Source organism: Pristiophorus japonicus, chromosome 7 (genome assembly GCF_044704955.1).
Source record: "Pristiophorus japonicus isolate sPriJap1 chromosome 7, sPriJap1.hap1, whole genome shotgun sequence".
Taxonomy (NCBI): domain Eukaryota; kingdom Metazoa; phylum Chordata; class Chondrichthyes; family Pristiophoridae; genus Pristiophorus; species Pristiophorus japonicus.
The window spans coordinates 251,683,261-251,709,124 of NC_091983.1; the positions used below are offsets into that span (position 1 = coordinate 251,683,261).

A 25,864-nucleotide genomic window follows, 5' to 3' on the forward strand; every position below is an offset into this window, starting at 1 on the left:
AGTAAGATGTTACTTGGCTGGAGTGGTTCGTTTCCGGCAGGAGTAAGGCGTTACCGGCGGGAGTGGATCGTTACCGGCAGGATTGGGTCGTTACCGGCAGGAGTGGGGCGTTACCGGCAGGAGTGGGGCTTTACCGGCAGGAGTAAGGCGTTACCGGCAGGAGTAAGGCGTTTCCGGCAGGAGTGGGGCGTTACCGGCAAGAGTGGCTTCATTACCTTCAGGAGTGGGGCGTTACCGGCAGGGGTAAGGCATTACCGGCAGGAGTGGGTCGTTACCGGCAGGAGTAAGGTGTTACCGGCAGGACTAGGGCGTTACCCGCAGGCGTGGGGTGTTACCGGCAGGAGTAAGGTTTTATCGGCAGGACTGGGGCGTTACAGGCAGGAGTGGGTTCATTATCTTCAGGAGTGCGGCGTTACCTGCAGGAGTAAGGCATTACCAGCAGGAGTGGGTCGTTACCGGCAGGAGTAAGGTGTTACCGGCAGGACTAGGGCGTTACCTTCAGGAGTAAGGTTTTGCCGGCAGGACTGGGGCGTTACCGGCAGGATTGGGGCGTTACCGGCAGGAGTAAGGCGTTACCGGCAGGACTGGGGCGTTACCCGCAGGAGTGGGTCGTTACCGGCAGGAGTAAGGCGTTACCAGCAGGAGTGGGTCATTACCGGCAAGAGTGGGTCGTTACCGGCAGGAGTCGGTTGTTACCGGCAGGAGTAAGCCGTTACCGGCAGGAGTGGTTCGTTACCGGCAGGAGTAAGGCGCTACCGGCAGGAGTGGGGCGATAGCGGCAGGAGTAAGGCGTTACCGGCAGGAGTAAGGCGTTACCGGCAGGAGTGGGTCGTTACCGACAGGAGTAAGGCGTTACCAGCAAGAGTAAGGTGTTACCGGCAGGAGTAGGTCGTTACCAGCAGGAGTGCGGCGTTACCGGCAGGAGTGGGGCATTACCGGCAGGAGTAAGGCGATACCGGCAGGAGTAAGGCGTTACCGGCAGGAGTGGGCCGTTACCGGCAGGAGTAAGGCATTACCGGCAGGATTAAGGCATTACCGGCAGGAGTAAGGCATTACCGGCAGGAGTGGGGCATTACCGGCAGGAATGGGGCATTACCGGCAGGAGTAAGGTGTTACCGGCAGGGGTGGGGCATTACAGGCAGGATTAAGGCATTACTGGCAGGAGTAAGGCGTTACCGGCAGGAGTGGGGCATTACCGGCAGGAATGGGGCATTACCGGCAGGATTAAGATATTACCGGCAGGAGTAAGGCATTACCAGCAGGAGTGAGGCGTTACCGGCAGGAGTAAGATGTTACCGGCAGGAGTGGGTCGATACCGGCAGGAGTGGGGCGTTACCGGCAGGAGTGGGTTATTACCGGCAGGAGTAGGGCGTTACCGGCAGGAGTAAGGCGTTACCGGCAGGAGTGGGTCATTACCGGCAGGAGTGGGGCGTTACCGCCAGGAGTAAGGCTTTACCGGCAGGAGTGGGTCGTTACCGGCAGGAGTGAGTCATTTCCGGCAGGATTTGGTCATTACCGGCAGGAGTAAGGCGATACCGGCAGGAGTAAGGCATTACCGGCAGGAGTAAGGTGTTGCCGGCAGGACTGGGGTGTTACCGGCAGGAGTAAGGCGTTACCGGCAGGAGTAAGGTGTTACCGGCAGGACTGGGGCGTTACCGGCAGGAGTGGGTCGTTACCGGCAGGAGTAAGGCGTTACCGGCAGGAGTAAGACGATACCGGCAGTAGTGGGTCGTTACCGGCAGGAGTAAGGCGTTTCCAGCAGGAGTAAGGTGTTACCGGCGGGAGTGGGTCGTTATCGGCAGAGGTGGGGCATTACCAGCAGGAGTGTGGCGTTACCGGCAGGAGTAAAGCGATACCGGCAGGAGTAAGGCGTTACCGGCAGGAGTGGGTCGTTACCTGCAGGAGTAAGGTGTTACCGGCAGGAGTAAGGCGTTACCGGCAGGAGTAAGGTGTTACCGGCAGGAGTAATGCATTACCGGCAGGTGTAAGATGTTACCGGCTGGAATGGGGCGTTACCGTCAGGAGTGGGGCGTTATTGGCAGGAGTAAGGCATTACTGGCAGGAGTGGGGCGTTACCGGCAGGAGTGGGTCGTTACCGGCAGGGGTGGGGCGTTACCGGCAGGAGTGGGTCGTTACCGGCAGGAGTGGTGCGTTACCGGCAGGAGTAAGGCGTTACCGGCAGGAGTAAGAAGTTACCGGCAGGAGTGGGTCGTTATCGGCAGGAGTGGGGCGTTATTGGCAGGAGTGGGTCGTTACCGGCAGGAGTAGGGCGTTATCGGCAGGACTAAGGCATTACCGGCAGGAGTAAGGTGTTACCGGCAGAAGTAAGGCGTTACCGGCAGGTGTGGGGCGTTACCGGCAGGAGTAAGGTGTTACCGGCAGAAATAAGGTGTTACCGGCAGGAGTGGGTCGTTACCGGCAGGAGTGGGGCATTACCGGCAAGAGTGGGTCGTTACCGGCAGTAGTAAGGTGTTACCGGCAGGAATGGGTTGTTACCGGCAGGAGTAAGGTGTTACCGGCAGGAGGGGGTCGTTACCGGCAGGAGTGGGGTGTTACCGGCAGGAATAAGGTGTTAGCAGCAGGAGTAAGGTGTTACTGGCAGTAGTAAGGCGTTACTGGCTGGAGTGGGGCGTTACCGGCAGGAGTGGGGCGTTACCGGCAGGAGTAAGGCTTTACCGGCAGGAGTGGGTCGTTACCGGCAGGTGTGGGTCATTACCGGCAGGATTGGGTCGTTACCGGCAGGAGTAAGGTGATACCGGCAGGAGTAAGGTGTTACCGGCAGGAGTAATGCGTTACCGGCAGAAGTAAAGTGTTACCGGCAGGACTGGGGCGTTACCGGCATGAGTGGGTCGTTACCGGCAAGAGTAAGGCGTTACCGGCAGGAGTAAGGCGTTGCCGGCAGGAGTGGGGCGTTACCGGCAGGTGTGGGTCATTACCGGCAGGAGTAAGGCGTTACTGGCAGGAGTAAGGCATTACCAGCAGGAGTGGGTCGTTACCGGCAGGAGTGGGTTCATTATCTTCAGGAGTGCGGCGTTACCGGCAGGAGTAAGGCATTACCAGCAGGAGTGGGTCGTTACCGGCAGGAGTAAGGTGTTACCGGCAGGACTGGGGCGTTACCCGCAGGAGTGGGTCGTTACCGGCAGGAGTAAGGCGTTACCAGCAGGAGTGAGTCATTGCCGGCAGGTGTGGGTCATTACCGGCAGGATTGGGTCGTTACCGTCAGGAGTAAGGTGTTACCGGCAGGAGTGAGGCGTTACCAGGAGGAGTGGGGTGTTACCGGCAGGAGTAAAGCGTTACCAGCAGGAGTGGGGCGTTACCGGCAGGAGTAAGGCGTTACTGGCAGGAGTAAGATGTTACTGGCTGGAGTGGTTCGTTTCTGGCAGGAGTAAGGCGTTACCGGCAGGAGTGGGGCGTTACCGGCAGGAGTGGGTCGTTACCGGCAGGTGTGGGTCATTACCGGCAGGAGTAATGTGTTACCGGCAGGAGTAAGGCGTTACCGGCAGGAGTGGGGTGTTACCGGCAGGAGTAAGGCGTTACCGGCAGGAGTGAGTCATTGCCGGCAGGTGTGGGTCATTACCGGCAGGATTGGGTCATTACCGTCAGGAGTAAGGTGTTACCGGCAGGAGTGAGGCGTTACCAGGAGGAGTGGGGTGTTACCGGCAGGAGTAAAGCGTTACCAGCAGGAGTGGGGCGTTACCGGCAGGAGTAAGGCGTTACTGGCAGGAGTAAGATGTTACTGGCTGGAGTGGTTCGTTTCCGGCAGGAGTAAGGCGTTACCGGCAGGAGTAAGGCGTTACCGGCGGGAGTGGATCGTTACCGGCAGGATTGGGTCGTTACCGGCAGGAGTGGGGCGTTACCGGCAGGAGTGGGGCTTTACCGGCAGGAGTAAGGCGTTACCGGCAGGAGTAAGGCGTTTCCGGCAGGAGTGGGGCGTTACCGGCAAGAGTGGCTTCATTACCTTCAGGAGTGGGGCGTTACCGGCAGGGGTAAGGCATTACCGGCAGGAGTGGGTGGTTACCGGCAGGAGTAAGGTGTTACCGGCAGGACTAGGGCGTTACCCGCAGGCGTGGGGTGTTACCGGCAGGAGTAAGGTTTTACCGGCAGGACTGGGGCGTTACCGGCAGGACTGGGGCGTTACCGGCAGGAGTGGGGCTTTACCGGCAGGACTGGGGCGTTACCGGCAGGACTGGGGCGTTACCGGCAGGACTGGGGCGTTACCGGCAGGACTGGGGCGTTACCGGCAGGAGTGGGGCTTTACCGGCAGGAGTAAGGTTTTATCGGCAGGACTGGGGCGTTACCGGCAGGACTGGGGCGTTACCGGCAGGACTGGGGCGTTACCGGTTAGCGCCGCCGCTGAGCTCCCTTGGATTTTCACAGTGGTCAGTCGTGGCATCACGCCCGGGGGAAAAGTTGTTTGAGCCCTGGGGACGCTATCGGGAGATGCAAATGGCCGGAATTTTTCCCTCTCAGTGTGTAAATGGGGGGGAGCAGTGGGGTCTGGGGGTACAAATACATAAAACACCAAAAGCAGCAACACAATTAATAAGGCCATTAAAAAGCAAACAGGATGTATTGCGAAGCGAGATGTTATGTTAAACCTGTATCGAACCTTGGTTAGGCCACACTTGGAGTACGTAAACTATTCTTTTCTCCATAATTATTTTTTAAAAATTGCATTTATATAGCGCCTTTCACAACCTTAGGACATGCCAAAGCACATTACAGTCAATGAAGTATTTTTGAGAGTGTCGTCACTGTTGTGTAGGGAATGCAGCAGCAAATTGCGCACAGCAAGCTCCCACAAACAGCCCCGTGATAATGACCAGATAATCTGTTTCAGTGATGTTGGTTGAGGAATAAATATTGACCAGGACACTGGGGATAACTCCTGCTCTTCTTTGAAATAGTGCCATGGGATCTTTTACGTGCAACTGAGAGAGCACAGGGCCTCAGTTTAACGGCTCACCTGAAAGACGTCACTTCCGACAGTGCAGCGCTCCCTCAGCACTGCACTGGAGTGTCGGCCTAATTGTGCTCAAGTCTCTGGAGTGGGACTTGAACCCACAACCTCCTGACTCTGAGGTGAGTGTGTGCTACCCACTGAGCCACAGAGAAAATGCAGAAAGCACTTACAGGAATGTAACCAGAATTGCAAGGAAACAATTATCAGGAAACATTTAACAGGCTGGGGCTCTCGTCTGTGGAAAAGACAAGGCCTGACGTTGGGCTTTATATGACAGAAGTGAATAAATGGTTCCCACTTGTTCAGGTCCAGAACAGGGGCATAAATATAAGATTTAACAGATCAACTAAAGAATTGAGAAGGAATTTCTTTACACAGAGTGGTGTAAGTGTGGAACTTGCTGCCACAGGGAATGGTTGAAGCTGATAGCATTGATGTATTTAAAGGAGGGCTTAGAATCATAGAATGGTTACAATACAGGAGGCCATTCGGCCCGTCCAGCCCGTGCCGGCTCTCTGCAAGAGCACTTCAGCCTGTCCCACTCCCTGCCCTTTCCCCGTAGTCCTACAAAATGTTTTTTCCTTCAGGTACTTATCCAATTCCTTTTTGAAAGCCGTGATTGAGTCTGCCTCCACCACCCTTTCAGGCCGTGCATTCCAGATCCTAACCACTCGCTGTGTAAAAACGTTTTTCCTCGTGTCGTCTTTTGGTGCTTCTGCCAATCGCCTTAAATCTGTGTCCTCTGATTCCCGACCCTCTGCCAATGGGAACAGTTTCTCTCAATCTACTCTGTCCAGACCCCTCATGATTTTGAACACCTCTATCAAATCTTCTCTCAACCTCCTCTGCTCCAAGGAGAACAACCCCAGCTTCTCCAGTCTATCCCCGTAACTGAAGTCCCTCATCACTGGAACCAATCTGGTCAATCTTTTCTGCATCCTCTCTAAGGCCTTCACATCCTTCCTAAAGTGTGGTGCCCAGAATTGGACACAATACTCCAGCCTAACCAATGTTTTATACAGGTTCAGCATAACCTCCTTGCTCTTGTACTCTCTGCCTCTACTTATGAAGCCCAGGATCTTTTATTTAGCCGCTTTCCCAACCTGCCCTGCCACTTTCAATTTGTGCACATATACCCTTCGCCAATTTCATATCCAAGCTGCAACCGCCCCTTTCATTCCATGGGTTTCAGCTTTGCTGGCAAGCCGATTATGATGCATACAAGGGAGAATGGGAGATGGTTAGGGGATGGAATGGGACGAGATAATTTGTGAGGAGGCTTGTGTTAAGTATAAACTCTGGTTTCTGTGCTGTAATTCGATGAATATCCCACTGAACAGGGAATAATTTACTGGACAAGCCACCTCTTGTGACACCCTCCCCCCCCACCCCCCACACCATGATCCAGCCTCTGTTCCATTAATTGTTTTATTTATTTATTTTCTATTGCCTTCCCTGAAAAGCACCTTGAGATATTTTAATGTTAACGGTGCTGAATAAATGTGAAGTTCTGAGGTGTTCAATGCCCGTGGAACCATATCCAAAAAGGAGTGAGTACCTTCAGGAGAGGAGGGGAGAACACTGCACGGACAGAGGCAAGGGGAAGATATAGCGGTATTAATTCGAATGGGTTTGCAATTGAAGATGATTTCTTTTTTTCACACATGTGCTTGTTTGCAATGGGGAGACCCTGAAGAGTGTGGAAGTGGAGCTTTTGAATAAGACTGACAGGGTCAGCCATGATTTTACTCATGCAAAGAACCTTGGAAATTTACGGCATAGAAGGAGACCCATCGTGTCGGTGCGGGCTGAAAAGCTATCCAGTCTAATCCCACTTTCCAACTCCTGGTCCGCAGCTGAGCAGGTTACGGCACTTCGAGTGCATATCCAAGTACTTTTAAAATGTGATGAGGGTTTCTGCCTCTACCATCCTTTCAGGCAGTGAGTTCCAGACCCCCACCATCCTCTGGGTGAAAAGAATTCTCCTCAAAGCCCCTCTGATCCTCATATCAGTTACATTAAATCTATGCCCCCTGGATATTGCCCTCTCTGCTCAGGTCAATAGGTGCCTTCTATACACTTTATACCTCAAAGATCAAGTCTCTGCAGTTCAGCTTGCTGCTGGGGAGCATTGTCAGACAATTACATTCGCAAGTTCGGGAGTGAGAGCTCTGATCAAAATGTGTGGTAGGTTGTAAGCCCAATTTAACATCTGACACTGTGCTTACTTAGAAACATATAACCTAGAAAATAGGTGCAGGAGCAGGCCATTCTGCCCTTCGAGCCTGCACCGCCATTCAATATGATCATGGCTGATCAATCAACCTTAGTACCCCACCCCAGTCTTCTCTCCATACCCGCTGATCCCTTTAGCCATAAGGGCCACACTTAACTTCTACCTTCAGTGACTGATGTACCATGACACCCAGGTCTCGTTGTACCTCCCCTTTTCCTAATCTGTCACCATTCAGATAATATTCTGCTTTCGTGTTTTTGCTACCAAAATGGATAACCTCACATTTATCCACATTATACTGTATCTGCCATGCATTTGCCCACTCACCTAACCTGTCCAAATCACCCTCTTAGCATCCTCCTTGCAGCTCATTTTTTCACCATAAGAGACATTGCAATAGTTTTAATGCAAATGCCGTTCATGACCTCAGGCTGTCCTAAAGCGTTTTACAGCCAATTAAATATTTTTTGATGTGTGGTCACCGTTATAATGTAGGAAACGCAGCAGCCAATTTGTGCAAAGCTCCCACAAACAGCAATGTGATAATGACTAGATTATCTGTTTTAGTGATGTTGGTTGAGGGATCAGCATCATAGGCAGTCCCTCGAAATCGAGGAAGACTTGCTTCCACTCTAAAAATGAGTTCTCAGGTGGCTGAACAGTCCAATACGAGAGCCACAGTCCCTGTCACAGGTGGGACAGATAGTCGTTGAGGGAAGGGATGGGTGGGACAGGTTTGCTGCACGCTCTTTCCGCTGCCTGCACTTGTTTTCTGCATGCTCTCGGTGATGAGACTCGAGGAGCTCAGCGCCCTCCCGGATTCACTTCCTCCACTTAGGGCGCTCTTTGGCCAGGGACTCCCAGGTGTCGGTGGGGATGTTGCACTTTATCAGGGAGGCTTTGAGGGTGTCCTTGTAATGTTTCCTCTGCCTGCCTTTGGCTCGTTTGCCGTGAAGCAGTTCCGAGTCGAGCACTTGCTTTGGGAGTCTCGTGTCTGGCCTGCGGACATTGTGGCCTGCCCAGCGGAGAGATAAATATTGGCCAGGGCACCGGGGATAACTCTCCTGCTTCGAAATAGTGCCAGGGGATCTTTTGTGTCCTGAGAGGGCAGAGGGGGGCCTCGGTTTAAGGTCTGATCCCACAGGTGGCACCTCCGACAAAGCAGCACTCCCTCAGCCTGGACCGTGTGTGTGGAGTAGGGGCTGTGAGCCAGGGACCAGACTGAGCCTGACTGCTGGGAGCCGCCTGCAGTGCGGTCCTCCCGCCGCCAGGGGGCAGCTCCCAGCGCCGGAAGCAGCGGCCGGGTCCGCGCCGCCGCTCTTGCTGCGTGCCGCCGCCTCGTTGACCGGAAGTGTCGGTTGCCAAGGGCGAGGCGGAGGCCCGAGGCCCGAGGCCTGCAGGATGAGCCCGGAGCGGGTGTTACCTGAGCCCGAGGACGAGCAGCAGGAGCTGGGCCCCGGGTTGGAGCTGGAGCTGGAGCCGGAGCCGGCGGTGTGGAGCAGCGAGGAGGAGGAGGAGGCGGAGGGCGGGGACCAGGGCCCCGGGCCCGGCGGCGGCGGCGGTTATCAGTATCTGCCCCTCAACCAGGAGCCGGGCCCGGGGGCGGCCCAGCAGGACATCGGGGAGCGGCTGCAGGTGAGCGGGGCCCGCGGACAGGGCCCAGATCCCTCAGTACCCCAGTACCTCAGTACCTCAGGGCCCAGTACCTCAGTACCTCAGGACTCAATCCCTCAGGACCCAATCCCTCAGTACCTCAGGACCCAATCCCTCAGGGCCCAGATCCCTCAATACCTCAGGACCCAATCCCTCAGGACCCAGATCCCTCAGTACCTCAGGACCCAATCCCTCAGTACCTCAGGACTCAATCCCTCAATCCCTCAGGGCCCAGTACCTCAGGACCCAATCCCTCAGGGCCCAGATCCCTCAGTACCTCAGTACCTCAGGGCCCAATCCCTCAGTACCTCAGGGCCCAGATCCCTCAGTACCTCAGGACTCAATCCCTCAGGACCCAATCCCTCAGTACCTCAGGACCCAATCCCTCAGGGCCCAGATCCCTCAGTACCTCAGTACCTCAGGGCCCAATCCCTCAGTACCTCAGGGCCCAGATCCCTCAGTACCTCAGGGCCCAATACCTCAGGGCCCAATCCCTCAGTACCTCAGGGCCCAGATCCCTCAGTACCTCAGGGCCCAATACCTCAGGACTCAATCCCTCAGGGCCCAGTACCTCAGGACCCAGTACCTCAGGACCCAGTACCTCAGTACCTCAGGACCCAATCCCTCAGAGCCCAGATCCCTCAGTACCTCAGGGCCCAATCCCTCAGTACCTCAGGGCCCAGATCCCTCAGTACCTCAGGGCCCAATACCTCAGGACTCAATCCCTCAGGACCTCAGGGCCCAGTACCTCAGTACCTCAGGACCCAGTACCTCAGGACCCAGTACCTCAGTACCTCAGGGCCCAATACCTCAGGACCCAATCCCTCAGTACCTCAGGGCCCAATACCTCAGGACCCAGATCCCTCAGTACCTCAGGACCCAGATCCCTCAGTACCTCAGGACCCAGATCCCTCAGTACCTCAGGACCCAGATCCCTCAGTACCTCAGGGCCCAGTACCTCAGGACCCAGATCCCTCAGTACCTCAGGACCCAGATCCCTCAGTACCTCAGGGCCCAGTACCTCAGGACCCAGATCCCTCAGTACCTCAGGACCCAGATCCCTCAGTACCTCAGGACCCAGATCCCTCAGTACCTCAGGACCCAATCCCTCAGTACCTCAGGGCCCAGATCCCTCAGTACCTCAGGACCCAGATCCCTCAGTACCTCAGGACCCAATCCCTCAGTACCTCAGGGCCCAGTACCTCAGGACCCAGATCCCTCAGTACCTCAGGACCCAGATCCCTCAGTACCTCAGGACCCAGATCCCTCAGTACCTCAGGGCCCAGATCCCTCAGTACCTCAGGGGCCAGATCCCTCAGTACCTCAGGACCCAGATCCCTCAGTACCTCAGGGCCCAGATCCCTCAGTACCTCAGGGCCCAGATCCCTCAGTACCTCAGGACCCAGTACCTCAGTACCTCAGGACCCAGATCCCTCAGTACCTCAGGACCCAGATCCCTCAGTACCTCAGGGCCCAATCCCTCAGGACCCAGATCCCTCAGTACCTCAGGACCCAATCCCTCAGTACCTCAGGACCCAGTACCTCAGTACCTCAGGACCCAGTACCTCAGTACCTCAGGACCCAATCCCTCAGTACCTCAGGACCCAGATCCCTCAGGACCCAGATCCCTCAGGACCCAGATCCCTCAGTACCTCAGGGCCCAGATCCCTCAGTACCTCAGGACCCAGATCCCTCAGTACCTCAGGGCCCAGATCCCTCAGTACCTCAGGACCCAGTACCTCAGTACCTCAGGACCCAGATCCCTCAGTACCTCAGGACCCAGTACCTCAGTACCTCAGGGCCCAGATCCCTCAGTACCTCAGGGCCCAGATCCCTCAGTACCTCAGGGCTCAATCCCTCAATACCTCAGGACCCAGATCCCTCAGTACCTCAGGACCCAGATCCCTCAGTACCTCAGGACTCAATCCCTCAGTACCTCAGGACCCAGATCCCTCAGTACCTCAGGGCCCAGATCCCTCAGTACCTCAGGACTCAATCCCTCAATACCTCAGGACCCAGATCCCTCAGTACCTCAGGACCCAGATCCCTCAGTACCTCAGGACCCAGATCCCTCAGTACCTCAGGACCCAGATCCCTCAGTACCTCAGGACTCAATCCCTCAATACCTCAGGACCCAGATCCCTCAGTACCTCAGGGCCCAGATCCCTCAGTACCTCAGAACTCAATCCCTCAATACCTCAGGACCCAGATCCCTCAGTACCTCAGGACCCAATCCCTCAGTACCTCAGGACTCAATCCCTCAGGACCCAGATCCCTCAGTACCTCAGGGCCCAGATCCCTCAGTACCTCAGGACTCAATCCCTCAGTACCTCAAGACCCAGTACCTCAGGACTCAATCCCTCAGTACCTCAGGGCCCAGATCCCTCAGTACCTCAGGACTCAATCCCTCAGTACCTCAGGGCCCAGTACCTCAGTACCTCAGGACTCAATCCCTCAGTACCTCAAGACCCAGATCCCTCAGGACCCAGATCCCTCAGTACCTCAGGACTCAATCCCTCAGTACCTCAGGGCCCAGTACCTCAGGACTCAATCCCTCAGTACCTCAGGACCCAGATCCCTCAGTACCTCAGGACCCAGATCCCTCAGTACCTCAGGACTCAATCCCTCAGTACCTCAGGACTCAATCCCTCAGTACCTCAGGACCCAGATCCCTCAGTACCTCAGGACCCAGATCCCTCAGGACCCAGATCCCTCAGGACTCAATCCCTCAGTACCTCAGGACTCAATCCCTCAGTACCTCAGGACTCAATCCCTCAGTACCTCAGGACTCAATCCCTCAGTACCTCAGGACCCAGATCCCTCAGTACCTCAGGACCCAGATCCCTCAGTACCTCAGGACTCAATCCCTCAGGACTCAGTACCTCAGGACCCAGATCCCTCAGTACCTCAGGACCCAGATCCCTCAGTACCTCAGGACTCAATCCCTCAGGACTCAGTACCTCAGGACCCAGATCCCTCAAGACCCAGATCCCTCAGTACCTCAGGACTCAATCCCTCAGGACTCAATCCCTCAGGACCCAGATCCCTCAAGACCCAGATCCCTCAGTACCTCAGGACTCAATCCCTCAGGACTCAGTACCTCAGGACTCAATCCCTCAGTACCTCAGGACCCAGATCCCTCAGGACCTCAGGACTCAATCCCTCAGGACTCAGTACCTCAGGACCCAGATCCCTCAGGACTCAATCCCTCAGTACCTCAGGACCCAGATCCTCAGTACCTCAGGACCCAGATCCCTCAGTACCTCAGGACTCAATCCCTCAGTACCTCAGGACCCAGATACCTCAGGACCCAGATCCCTCAGGACCTCAGGACTCAATCCCTCAATACCTCAGGACCCAGATCCCTCAGGACCCAGATCCCTCAGGACCTCAGGACTCAATCCCTCAATACCTCAGGACCCAGATCCCTCAGGACCCAGATCCCTCAGGACCCAGATCCCTCAGTACCTCAGGACCCAGATCCCTCAGTACCTCAGGACCCAGATCCCTCAATCCCTCAGGACCCAGATCCCTCAATCCCTCAGGACCCAGATCCCTCAATCCCTCAGGACCCAGATCCCTCAATCCCTCAGGACCCAGATCCCTCAGTACCTCAGGACCCAGATCCCTCAATCCCTCAGGACCCAGATCCCTCAGAACCCAGATCCCTCAATCCCTCAGGACCCAGATCCCTCAATACCTCAGGACCCAGATCCATCAGTACCTCAGGACCCAGATCCCTCAGTACCTCAGGACCCAGATCCCTCAATACCTCAGGACCCAGATCCCTCAGTACCTCAGGACCCAATCCCTCAATACCTCAGGACACAGATCCCTCAGGACCCAGATCCCTCAGTACCTCAGGACCCAGATCCCTCAGTACCTCAGGACCCAGATCCCTCAATACCTCAGGACCCAGATCCCTCAATACCTCAGGACCCAGATCCCTCAATACCTCAGGACCCAGATCCCTCAATACCTCAGGACCCAGATCCCTCAATACCTCAGGATCCAGATCCTCAGTACCTCAGGACCCAGATCCCTCAAGATCCAGATCTCTCAGTACCTCAGGACCCAGATCCCTCAGTACCTCAGGACCCAGATCCCTCAATACCTCAGGACCCAGATCCCTCAATACCTCAGGACCCAGATCCCTCAAGATCCAGATCTCTCAGTACCTCAGGACCCAGATCCCTCAGTACCTCAGGATCCAGATCCCTCAGTACCTCAGGACCCAGATCCCTCAGTACCTCAGGACCCAGATCCCTCAGTACCTCAGGACCCAGATCCCTCAGTACCTCAGGACCCAGATCCCTCAGGACCCAGATCCCTCAATACCTCAGGACCCAGATCCATCAGTACCTCAGGACCCAGATCCCTCAGTACCTCAGGACCCAGATCCCTCAGAACCCAGATCCCTCAATCCCTCAGGACCCAGATCCCTCAATACCTCAGGACCCAGATCCATCAGTACCTCAGGACCCAGATCCCTCAGTACCTCAGGACCCAGATCCCTCAATACCTCAGGACCCAGATCCCTCAGTACCTCAGGACCCAATCCCTCAATACCTCAGGACCCAGATCCCTCAGTACCTCAGGACCCAGATCCCTCAGTACCTCAGGACCCAGATCCCTCAATACCTCAGGACCCAGATCCCTCAATACCTCAGGACCCAGATCCCTCAATACCTCAGGACCCAGATCCCTCAATACCTCAGGACCCAGATCCCTCAATACCTCAGGATCCAGATCCTCAGTACCTCAGGACCCAGATACCTCAGTACCTCAGGACCCAATCCCTCAATCCCTCAGGACCCAATCCCTCAGGACCCAGATCCCTCAGTACCTCAGGACTCAATCCCTCCGTACCTCAGGACCCAGATCCCTCAATACCTCAGGACCCAGATCCCTCAATACCTCAGGACCCAGATCCCTCAAGATCCAGATCTCTCAGTACCTCAGGACCCAGATCCCTCAGTACCTCAGGATCCAGATCCCTCAGGACCCAGATCCCTCAGTACCTCAGGACCCAGATCCCTCAGTACCTCAGGACCCAGATCCCTCAGTACCTCAGGACCCAGATCCCTCAGTACCTCAGGACCCAGATCCCTCAGGACCCAGATCCCTCAGTACCTCAAGATCCAGATCTCTCAGTACCTCAGGACCCAGATCCCTCAGGACCCAGATCCCTCAGTACCTCAAGACCCAGATCCCTCAGTACCCAGATCCCTCAGTACCTCAGGACCCAGATCCCTCAGTACCTCAGGACCCAGATCCCTCAGGACCCAGATCCCTCAGTACCTCAGGACCCAGATCCCTCAGTACCTCAAAATCCAGATCCCTCAGGATCCAGATCCCTCAGGACCTTAGGACCCAGATCCCTCAGTACCTCTGGTTGTAGCCCGTGACCTATATCCCTCAGTACCTCTGCTTGACAGAAAGCTATCAATAAAGAAAGACTTGGATTTATATAGCGCCTTTCATGACCACCGGATGTCTCAAAGCGCTTTACAGCCAATGAAGTACTTTTGGAGTGTAGTCACTGTTGTACTGTGCGGCAGCCAATTTGCGCACAGCAAGCTCCCACAAACAGCAATGTGATAACCAGATAATCTGTTTTTTGTTATGTTGATTGAGGGATAAATATTGGCCACGACTCCGGGTATAACTCCCCTTCTCTTCTTCGAAATAGTGCCATGGAATCTTTTACGTCCACCTGAGATAGCTGACGGGACCTCCGACAGTGCGGCACCTCCGACAGTGCGGCACTCCCTCAGCACTGCTGACTCAGAGGCGAGAGTGTTACCCACTGAGCCACAGCTGTCCAATTTAAATTTAAAACAATGAATTCCTGGGTGAGTGCGTGGCTGGTAAAGTCAGCATTTATCGCACATCTTCTTGAAGCCCACAGTGACTTTGTCATGGCTGTTTGGTGCAGCTGAGTGGCTTGCTAGGCCATTTCAGACCACATTGTTGTGGGTCTGGTGTCACATACAGACCATGCCAGAGCGAGTAAGGGAGCAGATTTCCTTCCCTGAAGGACTTTGGTTTTTAACGACAATCCGGTAGTTGTATGGTCACCGTTACTGATCCCAGCCTTTTATTCCAAATTTATTTAATTGAATTTAAATTCCCCAACTGCTGTGATGGGATTTGAACTCACGTCTCTGGATTACTAGCCCAATAACCACTTTGCTACCGTACCCCCAGCATCAATTGCTGTTTGCGGAAGAGAGTTCCAAATTTAACATTTTTGTGTATAGAAGTGTTTCCTAATTTCACTTCTGAAATGTCTGGCTGTAATTTTTAGACAATGTCCCCTGGTCCGAGAATCCCCAACGTGAACACTTTCTCTGTCTGTTCCCCTTAATATCTTGTAAACTTTGATCAGATCACCCCTTCACCTTCTAAATTCTAGGGAATTCAACCCTAATTTATGTAATCTCATAACTTGAAGTCCAGGTATCTTTCCTCAGGTGTGATGCCCAGAACTGCTCACAGTGCTCCAGGTGTGGTCTAACCAGGGTTTTGTACCGCTGCAGCATAACTTCTACCCCCTGATGTCATCTTAGTCCTCTTACATACAAAGGCCAGCATTCCATTAGCCTTTTTGATTATTTTCTGTACCTGGCCATGATGTTTTGGGATAGAGAACCACATATCCAAGTTTGCCAATGACAGAAAGATCGGCGGCATTGTAAGTGGGCGGTCTTGGTACTTTGTGGTTGGAAGCTCACCTCCAGGTCAAACACAACACCAAGGTGGTGTGTGGTCGGGTTCAGCATCAGGCAGTTGCTGGTGAGAGAGATGGAGTCAGTGGTTAGGGTAAGGGTTTGTGACAAAGACTGAAAATATTTAGTTGGTGGCAATTTCTGCTGCTCCAGGACTGGATGTCAGATAAGCCGTGTGACAAATTAGAGACCGTGGAGGGGTCGAGAGAGGTGGTGGTGAGGTAGAGAGATCACAGCTGCACCATTACATATATTTATAAACATAATAGAACAGGGACTCGTGCTGGGGGACTGGCTGATGTTATTCCTATATTTTAAAAAAGGAGATAGAACAAGTCGAGGGAACTATAGACCATTTAGCTTAATGTGGTCAGAAAGATGATAGAATCTTTACTCAAAGATGTAATAGGTAGAAACTGAAAAAATCAGCACGGATTTCAAAAGGGAAGGTCATGTTTGACCAAATTTGTTGAATTCTTTGAAGTAACAGACATGGTAGATAAGGGTAATGTCGTAGATGTAATATATTTGGATTTTCAAAAGGCCTTTGATAACGTTGACTCATGGAGCTACGAAATAACAATGGTCAGAAAAGACCCTTACCTTAACAGTAATCATAGTGTTGCGCAGTGTATAAATCAGGAAATTAGAAGTGCATGTAACAAGGGTAATACAGTAATCCCGGGGTCTTCAATCTTCATACAGACTGGGCAAACCAAATTGGCAACAGTTGTTGCGTGGATGAATTCATGGAATGCATTCAAGACCGTTTTCTGGAACAATATGTCCAGGAACCAACTAGAAAACAGGTTATTTTAGATCCAGTATTGTGTAATGAGACAAGGTTAATTAGTAATATAGCAAAGGATCCTCTGGGGAAGAGTGATCATAATAGAACTTCATATTAAATTTGAGAGTGCTGTGGTTCAGTCCGAAACTGTGGTTTTAAGTTTAAACAAAGCCAGTTATGGAGGCATGAAGGGAGAGTTGGCTGAGGTAGATTGGGAAATTAGATTAAAAGATATGACGGTAGATAAGAAATGGCAAACATTTAAAGAAATAATTCCTAATTCTCAACGAATACACATTCCCTTGAGGAAAAAAAACTAACCAGGGAAGTTAGGGATGGAATTAGATTAAAGAAGAAGCTTACAATGTTGCCAGAAAGAGTGGTAAGCCTAAGGATTGCGAGTGTTTTAAAAATCAGCAAAGGATAACCAAGAAACTGATAGAGATAAATTGAATATGAAAGTAAACTAGGAAGAGACATAAAACAGATTGTAAGAGCTCTTACAAGTATGTAAAAAGCAAGAGATTACTGACATTAAATGTTGGTCCATTAGAGGCAGAGACAGGGGAAATTGTAATGGGGAATAAGGAAATGGCAGAGACGTTAAACAAATATTTTACCTGTCTTCACACTAGAGGACACAAAGAACCAAGGGTCTAATGACAGTGAGGAACATAAATATTAGTGAAAAAATAGTACTGGAAGAATTAATGGGACTAAAAGCTGACAAATGCCCTGGACCCGATGGCCTGGACTGCACACTAGAGATTTAAGAGGAGGCTGAACAGATAGTGCACACATTAGTTTTGATATTCCAGAATTCCCTAGATTCTAGAACGGTCCCAGCGGATTGAATGGTAGAAGATGTAACTGTGCTATTCAAGAAAGGAGGGAGAGAGAAAACAGGAAACTACAGTCCATTTAGCCTGACATCAGTAGTAAGGACAATGCTAGAATATTATGGAAGTGGTAATAGGGCACTTGGAAAGTCATTATGATTAGGCAGAGTCAGAGCGGTTTTATGAAAGGGAATTCGTGGTTGAAATTTTTTTTTATTCGTTCAAGGGATATGGCCGTCACCGGCCAGGCCAATATTATTGACCATCGCTAATGGCCCTTGAGAAGGTGGTGGTGAGCCGCTGTCTTGAACCGCTGCAGTCCATGTGGTGAAGGTACTCCCACAGTGCTGTTAAGGAGGGAGTTCCAGGATTTTGACTCAACAACGATGAAGGAACGCTGATATATTCCCAAGTCAGGATGGTGTGTAACTTGGAGGGGAACTTACAAATGATGGTGTTCCCATGCAACTGCTGCCCTTGTCCTTCTAGGTCGCAGGTTTGGGAGGTATGAGTTTTTTGAGAGTGTAACTATCAGGGTAGATAAGGGTGAACCAATGAATGTAGGAGCAGCAATAGCTGAGGTACCAACCTGGGACTGCTGCAACATAGGACTACATGCATACAATTGTACATCCCTGTCTGGAGTAAAAATAAAACGGGGAAGGTGGCTCAACCGTGGCTAACAAGGGAAATTAAGGATAGTGTTAAATTCAAGGAAGAGGCATATAAATTGGCCAGAAAAAGCAGCAAACCTGAGGACTGGGAGAATTTTATAATTGAGCAGAGGAGGACAAAGGGTTTAATTAGGAGGGGGAAAATAAGAATATGAGAGGAAGCTTGCTGGGAACATAAAAACTGACTGCAAAAGCTTCTATAGATATGTGAAGAGAAAAAGATTAGTGAAGGCAAACATCAGATTCAGGTGATATAATGGGGAACAAAGAAATGGCAGACCAATTGAACAAATACTTTGGTTCTGTCTTCACGAAGGAAGACACAAATAACCTTCCAGAAATACTAGGGGACCGAGGGTCTAGTGAGAAGGAGGAACTGAAGGAAATCCTTGTTAGGTGGGAAGTTGTGTTAGGGAAATTGATGGGATTAAAGGCCGATAAATCATCGGGGCCTGATAGTTTGCATCCCAGAGTACTTAAGGAAGTGGCCCTAGAAATAGTGGATGCATTGGTGATCATTTTCCAACAGTCTATCGACTCTGGATCAGTTCCTATGGACTTGAGGGTAGCTAATGTAACACCACTTTTTAAAAGAGGGAGATTGAAAACAGGTTAGCCTGTTAGCCTGCCATCAGTAGTGGGCAAAATGTTGGAATCAATTATTAAAGATGAAATAGCAGCGCATTTGGAAAGCAGTGACAGGATCGGTCCAAGTCAGCATGGATTTAAGAAAGGGAAATCATGCTTGACAAATCTTCTAGAATTATTTGAGGATATAACTAGTAGAGTGGACAAGGGAGAACCAGTGGATATGGTGTATTTGGACTTTCAAAAGGCTTTTGACAAGATCCCACACAAGAGATTGGTGTGCAAAATCAAAGCACATGGTATTGGGGGTAATATACTGACGTGGATAGAGAACTGGTTGGCAGACAGGAAGCAGGGAGTCGGGATAAACGGGTCCTTTTCAGAATGGCAGGCAGTGACTAGTGGAGTGTCGCAGGGCTCAGTGCTGGGACCCCAGCTCTTTACAATATACATTCATGATTTAGACGAAGGAATTGAGTAATATCTCCAAGTTTGCAGATGACACTAAGCTGGGTGGCGGTGTGAGCTGTGAGGGGGACGCTAAGAGGCTGCAGGGTGACTTGGACAGGCCATTTGTCCTCTTCACCGCCTGCTGTACCTGCATGCCAACTTTCAATGACTGATGTACCATGACACTCAGGTCTTGTTGCACCTCCCCTTTTCCTAATCTGTCACCATTCAGATAATATTCTGCCTTCCTGTTTTTGCCACCAAAGTGGATAACCTCACATTTATCCACATTATACTGCATCTGCCATGCATTTGCCCACTCACCTAACCTGTCCAAGTCACCCAACCTTGGTCACTTTGCAATCACGTCTCCGTGATGGCTATTCGATCAAACCTATTAATTTTTATCTGCGCTATTAATTCGTCTATTTTGTTGCGAATGCTACGTGCATTCAGATATAGTGCCTTTAGCTTTGACTTTTTTTCTACTTTCGCTGATGTCACTTTAGTCACTGATGCCCCATTACCTTTGTTACTCTCTCTGTCCCTTCCTGACCCACTGCTTATTTTTATCCAAAACTCTGCTCTAGAGCCTTGACATTTCTCTTGGTGCTTTTAAATTTACTCTTTCCTGAATCCTCCCTCAACCCACCCCCTTCATTAGTTTAAAGCCCTGTCTACTGCCCTAGTTATTCGATTCGCCAGGACACTGGTTTCAGCCCAATTTAAGTGGAGCCCATCCCAACGGAACAGCTCCCTCTTTCCCTAGTTCTGGTGCCAGTGCCCCATGAAGCAAAACCCCTGCCTCCCACACCACTCTTTGAGCCACACATTTAACTTTCTAATCTGCTTGTCCCTATACCAATTGGTTCATGGCTCGGGCAATAATCCAGAGATTATTACCTTTTGGGTTCTGCTTTTTAATTTGGACCCCAACTCCTCAAACTCTTACAACAGAATCTAATTTCTCGTTCTACCTGTGTCGTTGGTTCCTACGTGGACCACGACAACTGGATCCTCCCCTCCCACTCCAAGTTCTTCTCCAGCCGGCGAGGAGATGTCTTTAATCCTGGAAACACAACTTCAGAACTCCCGGTGTGATTATATTTAAAACTGCTGCTCCTTAATAAAATACCTTATAGCTCTGAAAACCCTTTGGGTATAAGGTAAGGAAGTCATGTTCCAATTATGTAGGGTATTGGTGAGACCACACCTGGAGTACTGCGTACAGTTTTGGTCTCCTTATTTAAGCAGGGATATACTTGCATTGGAGGCAGTTCAGAGAAGGTTCACTCGGTGGATTCCTGAAGGGGATGACTTATGAAGAAAGGTTGAGGTTAGGCCTATACTCATTGGAGTTTAGAAGAATGAGATGTGATCTTATTGTAACTTATAAGATACTCAGGGGGCTCAACAAGGTGGATGCAGAGAGGATGTTTCCCTTCGTGGGGGAATCTAGGTTTGGGGGCATAGTTTCAGAATAAGGGGACGCCCATTTAGAACTGAGATGAGGAGGAATTTCTTCTCTGAGGGTTGTAAATCTGTGGAGTTCTCTGCCCCAGAGAGCTGTGGAGGCTGGGTCACTGAATATATTTAAGGCGGAGATGGACAGATTTTTGAGCGATAAGGGAGTAAAGGGTTATGGGGAGCGGGCAGGGAAGTGGAACTGAGCCCATAATCAGATCAGCCATGATCTTATTAAATGGTGGAGCAGCCTCAAGGGGCCAGATGGCTTTCTCCTATTTCTTCTGTTCTTCAATGTGTATATTTGTCCATTTCCTCTGTTGTTCTGCCCACTTGCATATTTTGGTTCAGTGTTCGTACTCTCGTAAGAACATAAGAATTAGGAACAGGAGTAGGCCATCTAGCCCCTCGAGCCTGCTCCGCCATTCAACAAGATCATGGCTGATCTGGCCGTGAACTCAGCTCCACTTACCCGCCCGCTCCCCATAACCCTTAATTCCCTTATTGGTTCAAAATCTATCTATCTGTGATTTGAATACATTCAATGAGCTAGCCTCAACTGCTTCCTTGGGCAGAGAATTCCACAGATTCACAACCCTCTGGGAGAAGAAATACCTTCTCAACTCGGTTTTAAATTGGCTCCCCGTATTTTGAGGCTGTGCCCCCTAGTTCTAGTCTCCCCGACCAGTGGAAACAACCTCTCTGCCTCTATCTTGTTTATCCCTTTCATTATTTTAAATGTTTCTATAAGATCACCCCTCATCCTTCTGAACTCCCAATGACCCAGTCTACTCAATCTATCATCATAAGGTAACTCCCTCATCTCCAGAATCAGCCGAGTGAATCGTCTCTGTAACCCCTCCAAAACCAGTATATCCTTCCTTAAGTAAGGTGACCAAAACTGCACTCAGTACTCCAGGTGCGGCCTCACCAATACCCTATACAGTTGCAGCAGGACCTCCCTGATTTTGTACTCCATCCCTCTCGCAATGAAGGCCAACATTCCATTCACCTTCCTGATTACCTGTTGCACCTGCAAACTAACTTTTTGGGATTCATGCACAAGGACCCCCAGGTCCCTCTGCACCGTAGCATGTTGTAATTTCTCCCCATTCAAATAATATTCCCTTTTACTGTTTTTTTTCCAAGGTGACCTCTCACTTTCCGACATTGTATTCCATCTGTCAAACCTTAGCCCCCATTCGCTTAACCTATCTAAATCTCTTTGCAGCCTCTCTGTGTCCTCTGCACAACCCGCTTTCCCACTAATCTTTGTGTCATCTGCAAATTTTGTTGCACTACACTCTGTCCCCTCTTCCAGGTCATCTATGTATATTGTAAACAGTTGTGGTCCCTCTTGAGTCAGAAGGTCATGAGTTCAAGCCTAACTGTTGGCTGATACTTCCGTGAGGTACTGCACTGTCGGAGTTGTGGTTAAACTAAGTACTCGTCTGCGTGTTGAGATGTAAAAGATTGGCAGCACCTCCCAAACCCGCGACCTCTACTGCCTAGAAGGACAAGGGAAGCAGGTGCCTGGGAACCCCACTACCTCCAAGTCACACAGCATCCTGACTTGTAAATATATCACCCTTCCTTCAAAATCCTGGCACTCCCTCCCTAACAGCACTGTGGGCGTACCTTCACCACCCAGACTGCAGCGGTTCAAGAACATGGTTCACCACCACCTTCTCAAGGGCAATTAGGGATGGGCAATAAATGCCGGCCTTGCCAGTGACGACAACAACCCATGAATGAATTTTTTTAAAGTTCCACGGCTAGTATTTGAAGAACAGAGTTCTCCATGGGGTCCTGGCCAATATTTATATTGATTGGGTTAGATGAGGAAGTGTGGGAGGAGGCTCGTGTGGAACATAAACACTGGCATGGACCTATTGAGCCGAATGGCCTGTCCTATGCTGTCAATGCTTTGTTACCAGCATCACCCACTAGGAACAGGAGGAGGCCGTTCAGCCCCTTGAGTCTGTTCGCCATTCAATTAGATCCTGTATCTTAACTCCATCGACCCCGTCTTGGTTCCCTAACCCTGAATATTTTGCCCAGCAGAAATCGATCAATCAGTTTTGAAATTTTCAGTTGACAGCCTCAGCAGCTTTTTGGTGAAGAGTTCTCCACTGCCCTTTGTGTGAAGAAGCCCTTCCTGACAATACCCCGAAACGGCCTAGCTCTAATTTTAAGGTTATGCCCTCTTGTTCTGGTCTCCCTCATCAGGGAAAATAGTTTCTACCGAATCAAATCCTTTAATCATGGTAAACATTTCAATTAGATCACCACTTAACCTTCTGTACTCACGGGAGTACAGGCAGAGTCCGTGCATCTCGTCCTCAATGAAACCTTTTTAGCCCCTGTGTAATTCTGGTGGTGCACTAGTCAGTTACCCCTGAGGGGGCAACATGGGATACGCAACAAAGCAGCTTCGGTAATGATGTCACTTCACAGCTTGGGTGTTTTCACTGTGGACGCATTTCTGACGATATCGGTGGTCTTTTCAGGAACTGCGGCTCTACCTGCCAGAGGCACCTGTGGACAGTGACGAGGAGGCTTCAGAGCAAAGCAGTCGGCAGTCTATACCCATGGATCCAGGTAAAGTCCGAGAGAGAGAGAGAGGGAGCTAGAGGGGGGAATGGACCCAGGTCAGAGAGAGAGCGAGAGGAATGGAAACAGGTGGGGGTCAGTGGCCAACCCTGTGTGGGGGGGCGGGGTCATTGGCTGAACTCTGGGGAGGGGGTCAGTGGGGAAGTTCGAGGCGGTATAAATTGTTCCTGTCTCGGTATCAGTTCCTCCTTCAATCCTTGTTTGGTCTTTCTCCTGTAGCACACGTGGAGTTGGTGAAGAGGACCATGGCTGCAATCAAGATCCCCAGCCTGGGGGTCCCATCGTGGGCCCAGGAGATCTCCGATGAGCAGTGGCAGTCTGTTGTTCGACAGACAATAGAAACCAGACAGTCGGCAGCGAGGGAGACGGGAGAAGAATAACCCCGGCTCCAATCTGCGGCGACTCCACGGTGAGAAACTGCAGCGAACCATAGGCACCTTCTCAATGGACGTCACTCTGCACCGACACTCAATGGACATCACTCTGTGGGAACTCTTAATGGTGATCTTGGGGAGGCCCTCTATCCAGGGTGTTTAGTGGCAGCAATCATGGGGCATTTAAATGTATGGTAAAAATGAATGAAGCCCAGTTAACCATTTTATAAATATTAACAGCTGAAGAATCCTTTAATCCGCTGCTGTTTGGGATAAGTTTACACTGAATTCAGATTGAAGGAGGCTAGGAGTTTCCATAGTGGGTCCAGTGTCCACCTCCAATTGGAAATCTGAGACACGCCACAGGACAGCTGGTGTGGGAAAGAAAATAATTGTTGCATTGGTGCTAAAGGGATGGTAGAGGGAGCTTTACTCTGTATCTAATCCCGTGCTGTACCTGCCCTGGGAGTTTTTGATGGGACAGTGTAGAGGGAGCTTTACTCTGTATCTAACCCGTGCTGTACCTGCCCTGGGAGTGTTTGATGGGACAGTATAGAGGGAGCTTTACTCTGTATCTAACCCCGTGCTGTACCTGCCCTGGGAGTTTTTGATGGGACAGTGTAGAGGGAGCTTTACTCTGTATCTAACCCGTGCTGTACCTGCCCTGGGAGTGTTTGATGGGACAGTATAGAGGGAGCTTTACTCTGTATCTAACCCGTGCTGTACCTGCCCTGGGAGTGTTTGATGGGGACAGTGTAGAGGGAGCTTTACTCTGTATCTAACCCGTGCTGTAACTGCCCTGGGAGTGTTTGATGGGGACAGTGTAGAGGGAGTTTACTCTGTATCTAACCCGTGCTGTACCTGCCCTGGGAGTGTTTGATAGGACAGTGTAGAGGGAGCTTTACTCTGTATCTAACCCCGTGCTGTACCTGCCCTGGGTGTGTTTGATGGGACAGTGTAGAGGGAGCTTTACTCTGTATCTAACCCGTGCTGTACCTGCCCTGGGAGTGTTTGATGGGACAGTATAGAGGGAGCTTTACTCTGTATCTAACCCCCTGTACCTGCCCTGGGAGTGTTTGATGGGACAGTGTAGAGGGAGCTTTACTCTGTATCTAACCCCCTGTACCTGCTACAGACACCATGTTTCTTGAGGGACTTGAGCCCAAAAATCCAGGCTGACACTCCAATGCAGTGCTGAGAGCGCTGCACTGTTGGAGGTGCCATATTTCAGATGAGATGTTAAACCGAAACCCCATCTGCACTCAAGTGGATATAAAAGATCCCATGGCATTATTTCAAAGAGCAGGGGTGTTATCCCCGATGTCCTGGTCAATATCTATCCCTAAAATCAACATAACAAAAACATACGGTTACCACATAGCTGTGGGAGCTTGCTGTGCACAAAATGGCTGCTGCATTCCCCACATTACAACAGTGATTACACTCCAAAAGTACTTCATTGGCTGTAAATCGCTTTGAGACTTCTGGTGGTTGTGAAAGGCGCTATATAAATGCAAGTCTTCTGAAATGGGAAATGTTCTATTCCCCACTAAGTTAAAAAGATTAAATTTTAAAATGTTTGCCAGGATAGCCATAAATGCAGCTGGCACTCAGACAGCTGCTGTTGGAGATGGTGTTTCTGGTCTTGCTGTGAGGTTTAAACCCAGGTTCAGAATGTGAAGCTAGTGTCCTTTGTGTGTTTTTTTCCCCCCGGACCTTGACCATAATGCTGAATGGTTGTAATGCCAGCCTGTTTAATGAGCTGTGATTTCTTGGTATTTGTGCCAAACTGGTCCATGTCTGTATGTACCTGCTGTGTGGAAACATTAAAACCACATTCAGAATGGCTTCACTTGGTGAATGTGAGTCACTGCTTTCTCTTTTCTGACTGTTTAAGCAGTCACGGTATCTGCCTCTGACACAGGCAAAAAGCTTCCCAGAGTTGGGGGTGGAGGATATACCAGTGCATTGAGGCCAATTTATCCACCTCGAACCCAAGGGTCCTTTAGGGAAGAAAATCTGCCGTCCTTACCCGGTCTGGCCTATATGTGACTTCAGCAATGTAGTTAACTACCCTCTGAAATAGCCTAGCAAGCCATTCGGTTGAATTCAAGGCAGTGGCTTACCACCACCTTCGAGGGCAATAAATAAATGTTGGCGACATCGTGAATGAATATATATTTTTTTTAAAAAAGACCAGTGTTCGTATTCTCTCTACCAGCGAGAGAGTGAGAGCCTGGAGAGGAGCTTCCTTCGCTCCCAGTGGCTGACAATAGGAGGGTGCAAACTCCAACCCCTCACCCCGACTGCTACTGACTCACTGCACCCAGAGTTCCCTTATTGACTTGAAGTCTGCATTTCCTTTCTGGGGAGAGGGTTGGAGAGAGCAGGGCAGGGGTTAAACTCTAGCTGTGTGTAGTATCCCCCCCACCTTGCTCAACCAAGCTACATTCATATTTACAAAAACACATGCACAAAACCGGTCTTCT

General features: G+C 51.0%; 1 protein-coding gene across 1 annotated transcript; it reads left to right on the plus strand.

Moving 5' to 3' along the window:
* The first annotated feature begins 8,538 nt into the window (after positions 1-8,538).
* mea1 (male-enhanced antigen 1) lies at positions 8,539-25,223 on the plus strand. The gene is made up of 3 exons (XM_070885903.1): positions 8,539-8,834; positions 22,899-22,989; positions 23,221-25,223. The coding sequence occupies exons 1-3, from the start codon at positions 8,601-8,603 to the stop codon at positions 23,379-23,381; spliced, it is 486 nt and encodes a 161-aa protein (XP_070742004.1). The 5' UTR covers positions 8,539-8,600; the 3' UTR covers positions 23,382-25,223.
* Positions 25,224-25,864: the final 641 nt, after the last annotated feature.